Raw genomic sequence first — 12,854 nt, forward strand, 5'->3', positions numbered from 1 at the left:
TGGATGGCAAACTTTTGAAATATCACAGACTACTCAACACTAAATTCAGAGAAAATAAGTTGTTTTTGTTGTGGTAATTTTGAAAAATTAGCCTTTCAATCATCAACTGGAAAGAAAATATTCTTGAGTAAAATGAAAAACAGCAGAGCCAATATTATTACTTTAACATGTCATGTAAAGAGATCACTTTCTTTTGTCCCGGGACAGCTATCTTTATAAGGTATCTGATCAATTGGCAAGTATTTTGCTTACCTACTAAGTTGATAATGACATAGACATAAGCTTCTTTTTTTTTTTTTATAAAAAGAGAAGTAAACAAGACCAAGTACCTTCTCCAAATATTGAAGTTCTAGATGCCTTGGAAAGGAGACAAAGAAAGAGATAGAGAGTAATCTATGCTCAAATGACCTTGGGCTACAAGGCTTTCTAGAAAGTAAAGAAGGAAATTGAGACACAGTGATAGTAGCTCTGTGATGAGAAATGCTTCATGTACCTGCTTGAGAGGATAAAAACTCATGATAAGGAAGTCATGGTTTCAAAGCCAAACCAAGCCAAGCCAATCCAAGCTAAACCATACAAAAACCACCTGATTTCCTGAACATTTGCCACATACCAGAAAATACAGGGCTCCAAGCAGACATACATAGGGCAAGATGCTATGCCAGGCTGAAGGGTCAAGATGATCCTTGGCTAGAGGTGTAACTTCTTGAATAGTCATGGTAACTTTTTTCTTTTTTTAAAAGTTGTATTGTAAAGGTGATGTATAGAGGTGGTACAGTTACATGAGTCAGGTAGTGAGTATCTTTCCTTTTGAACAGTGTCACCCACTCTCTCATTCTCTCCCAGTTTCCCCCCTCTTGACTTCACTCCCCCAAGTTATATAGTTCATTTCCAAGATAGTGTCCTGTGGGTTTCACTGCTGAATTGGTTCACCCTCTGTCCCACTGTTTCTGTGCTTCCCCTTCCCTTCCCCAAATCAGATAAACTTAGATACAAGACAAAGTCTACAGAAATAAAAAATAGTGACAGAAGGAAACAAATCAAAGAAGAAAGAAGAAAATAAAAGGAAAAAAGAACCACAAACAGTACAATAAAAAACATCTTGTTTCCATTTCTTGCAGTTTGTTTTGATAAGCATCATTTTATATGATCTTATGCACATAGCTATTGAGTCCTTGGGATCCTCTCCTAATATTATGCTCTTTTGTTTTCACTGTGTGAATGTTTACACTGCTGTTTAATTAATAATGTTCAAGTGTAATGTAATCATGTTTTTTACTATCTATTGGGTTTCTTATAGATTTGTAGGCACATTCTAATTATTACAAATGAGGGAAACCATACAGCCTATGTTTCTTTGGGTCTGGCTTACTTCACTTAGTATAATCTTTTCCAAGTCTTCATTTCTTTATGAATGGAAGCATAGATTCCATTGTGTGTGTATATATATATATAATATTTTATTGATCCATTCATCCACAGAGGGGCATGTGGGTTGATTACATATTTTGGATATGGTAAATAATGTTGAAATGAACATGGTTGAGCTGGCGACTTTAGTGTAGCCTGGTTTGTGGTCAATTGGATAGATGCCCAGGAGTTTGCTGGGTCATAGGGAAGCTCTATGTTTAGTTTTTTGAGGAACCTCCATACTGCTTTCCAGAGTGATTGTACAAGTTTACATTCGCAAGTCATGGTAATTTTTCTGCTCTCCACTCTCCACATCTCCTGAGACCACCAGAGTTCTTCAACATTCAGATTATGTTTCTTGGGCCAGTTCATGTGTGGCACGAAGTACACAGGCCCCATCTAGGACTTGTCAGAAAGTGGAATTTCAGGCTCCTCTTCAGACCTTCTGAATGAACACCTGTGTATACATAATAAGATTCCCCATGTGTGAACTTTCAATTATGGAAGGACACAAGCCAATCAATGCAGTGGGCAGTCTGAATGGAAAGAGACAGGTTCCTGAATCATGTGAAAGAGAAAAAGCCTCTCATGAAGCAAATATGAAATACAAATAATTCATATGTAGACATATGTACAGTTACATATATATATATATTACTGAATTTTATAATTGACATAGGTTTTAGTTTTCTTTTTTTTTTTTTGGTTAGTCATGGGGCTTGAACTCTGGGCCTGGGTACTGTCCCTCAGCTCTTCACCTCAAGGCAAGTGCTCTACCACTTGAGACACAGCACCACTTCTAGTTTTCTGGTGGTTTATTGGAGATAAGAGTCTCTTGGACTCTCCTGCCCTGGCTGAATTTGAACCACGATCCATAGATTTCAGCCTTCTAAGTAGATAGGATGACAGGCATGAGCCACCGGCACCTAGCTTAATTTGCTTTTTTAATAGGACAGGGCTTACTGACCATTGGATGAGTGCTGGGGTTGGAGTTGGGGAGCTGAAGCAGAAGCTGAAGCAAAAGATCCTGACTCAGGGGATTATGGAGAATCTCTTCAGCTACTGTAGCAACAGAGCACAAAAGTTTTAATCTCAGGATAGAACTTGAAAGGAAGAACAGGACCTGTTAGAGTCAATATTATAAACTCCTTGATTGTGTTAGACAATGATCACTGGGTTTGGTCATCGCACTATGCCTTGATGGAGACCACATTATGCTGAAAATGGTAAAAATCTTTTATATATGTCTTGTATTTTAGAGGAATCAATTATTATGGAGGAATCAATTCATTCTAGAGAGTTTTTTGCAAGTCTTTCTTTCCTACTTTTCTGTTTCTAGTTAGATCGCAGGTTGGGGAGGGGAACTGGTGATCAAGAGCAAGTTTAGGTGGGAGGTCCCTTTTGTGGTCAGCCAAGGAAAAATCTCATCTTGTTTAGGAATCTCGGTTTGGCTTCTAGGCTATGTGTCCACGTGCCTGGAGTACCTCCTTTTTGATCACAAGTACTGGCTCAACAGCAGACTGGTGGAGGACACGGAGATCCAAGTGTCTATCGACGACAATCACCTGGAAAACATGTACATGGGCCTCCTCATACAGGAAGGTTAGCATGGCCTGGGGTGAAGATGGGGTCGTATCTGGATGGCTGTTATTGGAGTCCTTAAAAAAATTAGTACACCAAGAGAGGCAAAGTTATTAAAACATGAAAACTTTTACAACTGACACACCTATTACAACCATATTTCAAGTATCTTGCTTGGGCATACCACAAACACCACATGAATGGTGGTGTTGATCAGTCTCATTGAGTTGTTAGACTTCTTAGAGTATTACAAAGATGCCCTTTCCAGGGTTTTGCCTAGAGCAATTAAGTTACTAGAGGTAAGGACTCTGGCATTAAAAAAAATAAAGGCAGTTAGGTGCAGCGGCTCATGCTTGTAATTCTAGCTACTCAGGAGGCTGAGATCTGAGGCTGGCTGTTCAAATCCATCCCAGGGAGGAGAGTATTCAGAATTTTATCTCCAATTAACTACCAAAAAGCCAAAAGTAGAGCTGTGGCTCAAATGGTAGTGTATCAGCTTGAGCAAAAAAGCTCAGGGTCAATCTAGGACCTGAATTCAAGCCACAGTACCAGCACAAAAAATATGAAATAAAAAAGCCAAAAGATTCCCTGTATTCTAATGACACCCAAGACTGAGAAACACTAAACATGTGATATAATTGGGCTATAAAATAAAATACCATGTGATATAATTGGGCTATAAAATAAAATACCAATACCTGACCTATTTTATGAAATGGATTAAAGTAATGATAGAGTTTCTTGATTGCTTTACAAGGGATGATGCCATCAGACTAGAGGATGGTCCAATCTGAGGACTTAATTGACACATTGAAGGAGCCAGATTTGCAAGATACATTTGAAAAAGTAATTGTCTTTTTGTTGCAGTGTACAAATCATTTAGGAGGGAAAGAATTTTATGTTTTGCTATTAGAAAATTTGGAGTAATTCTATTTCTCTGTCTCAACTTAATTCCTTGTCATTTCTAAGATTAAGTATAAAGTTGCAACAATTATAAATGGAGTCTTATTTAATGCAAATATCTTTTTGTAGGCTTTGTTTCATTCTTCTTTCAAGGTAAGGTCCCTGTGAAGCCTTGTCCTCACAAGTAATACAGAAATGCTAGTGAATTGTTTCTCAAAGGCTTTTTTTCCTATTGGTTTTCTCAAGATCACAAGGCCCTCTGGCCCTCTCCCTGGCTTTTGTCTCTCTGTTCTGGACAGAAACCTAATCTGGTATGATAAACCCTTTTCATTTCTTGCTACTTCTTGGAAAGGGCTTATCTCCTCTTTTACAGGTCACTTCGTCTGCAGAGCCACATGCTCCGTGGTCCCACTTGCTGAGAAGGATGGGGAGTGTTTGACACTTTGCAAGAATGAGTTAATCTCAGTCAAGCTGTCTGAAGATGAAGCTGAGTGGGAAGGTGTGTCCTTAGTGACGGGCCAGCGGGGTCTGGTGCCAGTGTCAGCCTTGGAGCCTCTGCCTGTCCCTTTCCATCAGTAAGTAGCCCCCTGTGTGCTAAGAGAAGGTCTCAGTCTACACCAAGGTCTACACAAATCAGAGTTGGCACACTTTTATTTATAGGCCTCCATGTGCCTGGACAAGAACAAAATCCAGGTGTCTTTTTCTTTTCTCGATTATCACAGTCAAGACTGGACAAAATTGGAAACAACTCTAAATTTCAGATGGGCTTGGTATACAGGCTTTCCAATACAGTGTTTCCCAATGGAGGCTGCTTGTGCCTCATTACTCGGGATGTTACTACACAGTCAAGCTTCCTGGTCCTCTTTTGGCTCTCAGAGTATAGCCTAGGAAATTGGCATTGTCTGTATGTATTTATTTTTGAGACATTGTATTTATTTATTTAATGTACTTTTGAGACAGCTGCACTATATAGTTCAGGTTGCCCCAAGTTTCTGAGTGACAGGATTATTGTGTGGGCTAGAAATCTACATTAAAGGAATTTCTCAAGGGCCTTTTTTTCCCCCACACTGAAATTTATGAATCCCTATTGGAAGCTACTGTAAACTCAAATATCCAGGGTACTAACAAACGTCCCAGGCCATGGACTCTGGCTTGGGTTTTTCAGAGCGTTAGATTGTAGAAGTATTGTTTGCTAGTTATATAACTGACAAAGTAATGGTAGAACCAGAAAATGCTCCAGATCTGCTGAACTTGTCTCCTTTTCACAGTGCCTAGTATAAGTTCTCAATAAGTGTTATAAAAATAAGTAATGATACCACCATCGTCATTCTTTTTCTAATGGATGACTCTGTTTGCCATTCTAAATTTTGAAATCCATCTTTGTAAACTTCATGTTTCCACTGACAGATGGTTCCTAAGGAATTACCCAGGAAGCTGTGGCCTTTTCAGGAAGAGGGATTGGACAGGCTCCTATCAGATTGGTATGGCTAAAGTCAAAATCATTGTTTTGCTGGGAAGATGGTGTTGTCTTGCTTCCTAATTTCAGCTGCAGGTTTGGGTCAGTCAGTGTGAACTCCTGTCTTGTCTCGGTTACTGTCTGCACACTTGGGTTTCCTTGCCTGGGAATTAAAAGGCATTCATCCAAGACAGCAGGAACAAATGCCTTCAGAGGCATGCAGATATTTAGAGGCCTGGATGACAATGGTAAGGAACAGTAGAGATGGCAGGGATTTAAAGATAAATAGGTGAGGTCTTCCTCTACTCCTATGTAGGCCAAATGAAATATTCTGTGAGCCAAATGTAGTCTGTAGGCTGCCTGTTTACAACTTCTAGCTAAAACATTTTCTAATTGGCTGTAGAGTCATGGGAAATACACCTTGAATTTAGGAAGAATATGAATACATGCTACCACAGAGAGCATACAATAAATGTTTGTTGTATTAATAAGTGATACACACCATCTATATTTATATGTACATGTATGTAGTCATATAGACCTATATGCATCTCTATCTACAAATGTACGTATATATTTAACATGTCATCTTCATCCTTATAACTCCCATACTATGTTACAACTCTAGAAAAAAGTGCAACCAGGCTGGGTATGAGTGGTTCATGACTGTAATCATGAGGCTGAGACCTGAGGATTGCGGTTCAAAGCCAGCCAGGGTACAAAAGTCAATGAGACTAATCTCCAATAAACTTCTTAGGAAAAGTTGGAAGTGGCACTCTGGCTCAGGTGGTAGAGTTACTAGCCATGAGCACAAAGAGGCTCAGGGACAGCACCCAGGCCCTGATTTTAAGCTCCAGGACCAGAAAAAAACATCCCCCAAGACAATCAAACAAAAAAAAACAAAAAAAACCCAAAACTAAGAGGAATTATGAAATGCAAACATTGGAATGAATCAATAATTAACCACAAACCAGATGTCTAGCTCAATTTAGTCTTATAGTTGAGACCATAGTGTGTTATAGTCTATTCTGGGTTCAAATTCTGGCCCCCAAACTTAAAAACAGTGTGAATTTGTCCATTCACTTGACTTCACTACAGTGCTATTTTCTCATCAGTCAAATAAGTCTGCAAATCACTTAATCCTGTTCTCTCATTGTACAGCCTAACGCATGGTATCTCCTGCTATCCCACAAAGTAGAGCGAATCTCTGATCTTGAAGATATAATCAATAGAAGCTTAACTAGGAATGGCAGAAAAATGATGAGCCTGTCCCATTTGTAGAAAAGCAAAAGCAAATATAGAAACTAAGGCACATAGAGGCCATTGTCCCCACCAGAGCAGGAAGGTAGCTGCTATTCAGTTTTGCTTCCACTTCTTTATCCAGGAAGACGGGGGTTGCCATGGGTGCATTGCCTTGCTTCTTAGGGATTTGGGGAAATGTGAGAAAATGGACAAAATTTTGCTGTGTTCACTGGACTGTCGGATGCTCAAAAAACATTGTTATTAGCCCAGTGCTGGTGGCTCACACTTGTAATCCTAGTTACTTTGGAAGCTGAGATCTGAGGATCATGGTTTGAAGCCAGCCCAGGCAGGGAAATTCCTGATCCTCTTTTCTCCAATGAGCCACCAAAAAACCAGAGTGGCTCACCTGGTAGAGCACAAGCCTTGAAAAAGCTGGGGCTTTGGGTCCCAGTACAGGCATACACACACACACACACACACACACACACACACACACACACACACACACACACACACACACACACACACAAAATGTCTTTATTTGATCTCAGCTGGGCAACTGCCCTAGGCAGAATGAGAGTCTCCTAGATCCAGCCTACTCCATCCCACCAATTTGGTGAGCATCTGTTAAGAGTTCTAGGCATTTTGCACTTTTCGCTGTTTGACTCTTTCTAATATATTTGTTTTGTTTCTTTCTAATATTTGTAAGCCTCTGGCATTCTTAGTATCTCATGCTGTAGTTGGAAAGATTGAGGGTCATTGCTGCCAACGCAGCTGGGAGGGCATGTTGAGGTCTGGTACAAAGATTCTCACATATTAGCCTGTGGATTTATGCCAACCATGACCACGTGTTTGCACAACAGTGGCAGAAATAAATGAGGATGCTGTAGAGAGACATGTCCAATTTCCCACCCACACTTCATATAATTCAGTTTTAAAGCATGTCCAGTATCTCAGATAATCCTGTCCTCTTTTTCCTTTCTTTTCTTCTCTTCCTCCTTATCCTCTCACTCCTTCTCCTCTCTCCCTACTCCTTTCTATCCACCTCCCCTCCCTTCCCTTCCTCTCTTCCTCCTCTTCCTCCTCTTCATCTTCTTCCTCCTCCTCCTCCTCTCATTCCTTCTTTTTCTTCTTCTGATACTATGGTTTTGAATGTAGGGCCTCACATTTGCTAGGCACATGCTTTACCACAATACCTTGCCTTAGCCTTCTTATGGTTGTTAAAACATATTTTTAAAAAAATCCAACAAATTGGATACTAGTGGATAAAAGTAGATGCTATTCCTCTTTATTGAATATTCTATTTTGGCAAAATGAGAAGCTGGTCATTTATTATTACTGCTTTTGGAAGGAAGGGGATTTTGCTTGTCATTAAAATTCTCAAATGTAGGATGCCCTCAGTCCGTATTACATTGGCAGGTATTGGATTGTCAGCTGCCAATGTCTTTAGTTGACCCATGCGTGTGCTGTTTCCCCACAGGCAGAGGAAGATGTAAGGCCATGATGGATTATCAGCAGCAAAGAAAGGGTGAACTGAGTTTCCTCCAGGGAGAGATCCTGGAGATCATCGGCTTTGTCATCCCTGGGCTTCAGTGGTTTATCGGGAAGTCAATGAGCTCAGGAGAAGTGGGCTTTGTCCCCACCAGGAGCATAGATCCTGATTCGTATTCTCCAACGTGAGTATGGCCCCGAGTAAGCCCTGAAGCTTGCTGCCTTGCCCAGCCCTTCCTTCCTCACCAGGCTGACAGATGAGCCTCAGGAGAACCCTGGTAACATGGAGCCAGAGAAGCCCATTCTGGGCATCTCAGCAGATACATACAGCACTAGGAACTGGGGAGTAAGCAGGGAGTGAGTTAGCTTTCACAGATGCCTTTCTGTGTGCTAGGAAAGAATCAACTTCCCCAGACAAAGGGCCTGTTGCTCGGCACTCAGTTGCACCTATGGTACTTGGATCTCACCACTCACCCTACCCAACCAAGGACCCCTTGAAGAGATCAGCATGCACTAGGAACATGAATTACCAGCTTAATCACTAGACATGTTTCTTCCATGAAGGTCTGGAGGTACAGCCCCTGGATGTCCTTACACAGTGTTCAGACTACAGTTGAGCCTGAAGTCATTGTTGTCTAGTAGAGCAGGAGGTATCTTTTGTTCCTCAGTTCAGAAGGCCTGGTTCTGAAGCACAGACCCACCCACCTGAGTGAGCAGCAGCCAATGGCTGCTGCGTCCACTCACCTGGTCATGGGAGGGGCAGGAAGGGGCAGTCTTGCTTAGTCTCCAGAGTGGGCTTCTTGCAGGATGATAGGGCACAGTAGAAAGTGTGGGAAGTACGAGGGGAAACAGGGAGCCTCTTAAAACACTGGGCACATTTTACACACTAGGAAATATAACTCAAAGAATGTCAAGTTTTCAATTCCCTCTCTCATGGAACGAGCCAATGAGAGGAGTGAACCAAGGAATGGAAGCTCCCTCTATGTCCCAAGGAAGACAGAAAACCATTTTTCCTGTGCGAGATGTGGAGCCCAAATCATACAGATAAGGCAGAGCACTCACCGAGTTCCTGGAAAGGCATGAAGGGCACTCAGGGGGCTCAGGATCCATCAGGAAGACAAGGTTACTAACAGACCCTTCACTAGCAAAGTGACATCTGACTTAAGCTTTGAATCATTTGTCATATTTTGGTAGATGTACATAGGGGACACTTGAGGAATGACTGCTGTCCCTTGGGAGTAGGCCACCAGAAGTGCATGGAAGTCACAAAGGCTCAGGCTCAGAGAGAGACTTCCCTGACATAGCTGAAAGGTGATGAGTGGAATTGCTCTCTAGGTAGTTACACCTGGCTTTGGGTGAGATGTCCATCAGCAGGGAGACCTAGAGGCAGGGGGCAGGAGGCCAGTGGGATGGCTGAAGCTATCAGTAGGCTTGGTGAGGAGCAGCCACTGCTGAGAACTGTCTTCTCAGCCAGAAAGGAGTTAAGGATTCTGGGAGGTTTGTAAATGTGGACGCTCATATTCTGTGCTCATCTAACTGGTGGGGAGGGGGTCTCAGCCTTCGTATACAGAAGAGATCCTTAGTTGAGATTAGTGGGCGACCAGGGTAAAAAATCATTGCCCTAACCGACCCCCTTATTTTACAGCAGGAGGACATGGGAAACCCAATACAGAAAGGGCTCAGTAGAAGGCCCAGAAACGCAGAATCCTATTGCTAAGTGTAACCCCAGGTTCTGTGGGAGGAAGAAAGAATTTAACATAAAAGGGAGAGAGAGAGATGTAGTGAGGAAGAACTATTTCTGCAGTAGAGGAAGAGTGAAGAGGCAGGAAAACCCCCAGAGGAGTCCACTGAGGTGAACCAACCATGGTAGAATTGGGGTTAGTTACCTCTGTGGAGGAGGTTTGGCCAGTGGGAGGTGACTGTGGCATTTAACGTTTGCCGAGTTCTAGGCCCAGGCCTCCCCAAAGGCATCAAAGTCCACACCAGTGCCTGTCTCGTCTCCATCAGCTTGTCATTCTGTGTCTTTGGGCACACTGAGATATCTTTGTACCGCAGTTTTCTTGTCTGTAAAATGTGCATGTTTGTCAATACTTGCCTACTAGGATTGTCCTGAATTTAAGCTAGTACACATAAGACCCTTTGAGATGTACCTGTGGTGAAGTGTGTGTGAGGAAGGGGGAGAGAGGACCGCTGGGTGTGTGCTGGGCTGTCGACATCCCAGAAACTAGCAGCATATTGCGGGTTTTGAGTCCAGAAGAATGATGGTCAAGAAAGCAAGGTTGCTGTTTCCTGTGTCATCCTGTGCACCATGCCCAGGGCGGCCACTGGGTGTCGCCCACGTCCATTTGTATGGCTTTTCTGAGGAACTTCTGCATTTACTGACTCTCCATTCTCTTCCTGCAGATGCCCGCTCAGGGCCAACATATTCTTTTACAAAATGTGTGAGTGTATGTCTGTACACATGGTGTGTGTGTGTGTGTGTGTGCACGCGCGTGTGCACGTGCACTCATGTGTGTGCGCACTAAAGCGGCAGTATACTGAGAATGGAATTTCTCCAGGGGCTGTTTTCTGCATGAGATTCAGCCAGGGTCCTGGACACACGGCATAGAGTGCCACAGAAGCGCTTCGTAGATTGTCTTCTTCTGCATTATGTATTTTAACACCAGCCACTTAGTTTTACAGCAGTTGGAAAACTAGTTTTAAAAATATGTGGCAAGTGTTTTGATCTAATAATAGATGTAGCATTTGCATTTGGCCTGAGTGATTTTGGGGAATCTCAGTGTTTTGAGGGTAAGGGAACTCTCCATCTTTTCTAATTTTAGTTTTAAAAATTATTATTATAAAGGCGATGTACAGAGAGTTTACAGTTATATAAGTCAGGCAATGAGTATATTTCTGTTGGGACAATGTCACCCTTTCTTTTCTCTCTTCTAGGTTTTCCTTCCTGTGCCCACCCACAAGTTGTATTGTTTATTTTCAGCCTAGTGTCTACTGAGTAGCACTGCTGCATTTGTCCACTTTTGTACCTCTTGTCCCATTTTTATGCCCCTACTTAGCCTCTTAAAGTCTTTCCTAATATTTACAAATATTTGGTAAATGTATGCTTAGTCCTTTTTTCTGTTTTAATGGTCTTGACTCCCTAAAGACACATGCTATTTAGAGTACTTCCTAGTTTTTATTCTTATATATTTAAAGCACAGATAATTACTATTATTGTCTTGGTAAAGGATATTTCATAATTTATTTAGATCTCCTTCAATTTAATACAATGACATGTGGTTGTCAATGTATGATTTTTTTATTAGCTTATGTTAATTATATATGGGACTTTGTGTTGTTACATTTCCACATGTACTGACAATGAATATATATGAATCAATCTCTCCCCTGTCTCATACTCTTCCTCCTCTGCCCTGCTCTGCCTCCCCAAAGTAATTTCAACGGGTTGTTTTTGTAGTTGTAAGCAATTTATTTGGACCATATTCAACCTCTTTCATCCTTCCAACTTCAGAGACTAGTACCTACCCCCCAGCAAAACTCCTGCGCCTCCCCCTTGCCCCCTCACAATGCCCCAATTTCCTTCTGGTCTATAGTTTTCATGAGGTTTGCCTGTTTCCATGAATCTAAGGGGACTACTTAGGAGAAGGGAAAAGGGGAAGACAGAAGACAGAAAGATAGAAGCTGTCACATGCCTGTAATCCTAGCCACTCAGGAGACTGACTCTGAGGATTGAAATTTGAAGCCAACCTGGGCAGAAAAATCCAATAAACTACTCAGAAAAGTTTGGAAGTGATGCTGTGGCTCAAGTGGTAGAGCACTTGCCTTGAACACAAAAAGGCTCAGGGACAGTGCCCAGGCCCCAAGTTCTAGCCCCAGGACTGGCAAAAAAAGGAAGGAAGGAAAGAAGGAAAGTAGAAAGGAAGGAAGGAAGGAAGATAGTGAATTCTTTTGTAATACATTGCCAGTATATATAAACACAGCTATGTATGATCAGAAATGCATAAATTCACCTATTTAAAATTTTATATGCCTTTTTCAATTAACATAAATTTGGGATTTATTCATATGCTGGTGGATATAATTCATTTTAACAAAGTGTTACTGAAAGGAAATTTAAGCACTTAGTTGTCTAAACTAAAAAAATCATCAAAATGAATACATCAATGTGCTCAAAACCAGAAAAAGAACTTACATGTTAAACCAGTATCATAGTATTAAAAACCTTTTCATATTGTTTATCTGTCTCTTCTTTACAGTTCCATTTCTTGTGGCATCAATTTAAGCTGATGAGGATTTGGCTGTTAGTTAGCTGTTCTTTTGCAGGCAGGCTGTCTTTTCTTCACTTTATTGTTTTGTTGTTGTTACTGACTTTTTTGTTTTATTTTGTTTTTGGCTGGTTATGGGGCTTTAACTCTGGCCTGGGTGCTGTCCCTCAGCTCTTCAGCTCAAGGCAAGCACTCTACTGCTTGAGCCACAGTGCCACTTCCAGTTTTATGAGTAGTTTATTGGAGATGAGTCTCTTGGACTTCTTGCCTGGGCTGTCTTTGAGCCATGATCCTCAGATCTCAGCCTCTTGAATAGTTAGGATTAGAGGTGTGAGCCACTGGCACCCAGCTCTTACTTTTTAAAAATAGTAGTCCTGGGGCTTGAATCAGGAATTAGGCACTGTCTCTGAGCTTTCTTGGCCCAAGGCTAGCATTCTATTGCTTGAGTCACAATTCCACTGATGGGTTTTCTTTTCTTTCTTTCTTTCTTCCTTCCTTCCTTCCTT

The 12,854-nt window shown here is 41.6% G+C and overlaps 1 protein-coding gene across 1 annotated transcript in view; it reads left to right on the forward strand.

Annotated features, from left to right (window-relative positions):
- Nucleotides 1-12,854, forward strand: part of Sh3tc2 (SH3 domain and tetratricopeptide repeats 2) — a 63,524-nt gene that overhangs the window by 17,657 nt on the left and 33,013 nt on the right. The window contains exons 5-8 of the mRNA XM_013025582.1: nucleotides 2,869-3,012; nucleotides 4,268-4,469; nucleotides 5,302-5,375; nucleotides 8,073-8,268. Coding sequence (XP_012881036.1) covers nucleotides 2,869-3,012; nucleotides 4,268-4,469; nucleotides 5,302-5,375; nucleotides 8,073-8,268 — 616 coding nt within the window. The remainder of the gene's footprint in view (nucleotides 1-2,868; nucleotides 3,013-4,267; nucleotides 4,470-5,301; nucleotides 5,376-8,072; nucleotides 8,269-12,854) is intronic.

This window comes from Dipodomys ordii, unplaced genomic scaffold, assembly GCF_000151885.1.
Source record: "Dipodomys ordii isolate 6190 unplaced genomic scaffold, Dord_2.0 Scaffold85, whole genome shotgun sequence".
In the NCBI taxonomy this organism is placed as follows: domain Eukaryota; kingdom Metazoa; phylum Chordata; class Mammalia; order Rodentia; family Heteromyidae; genus Dipodomys; species Dipodomys ordii.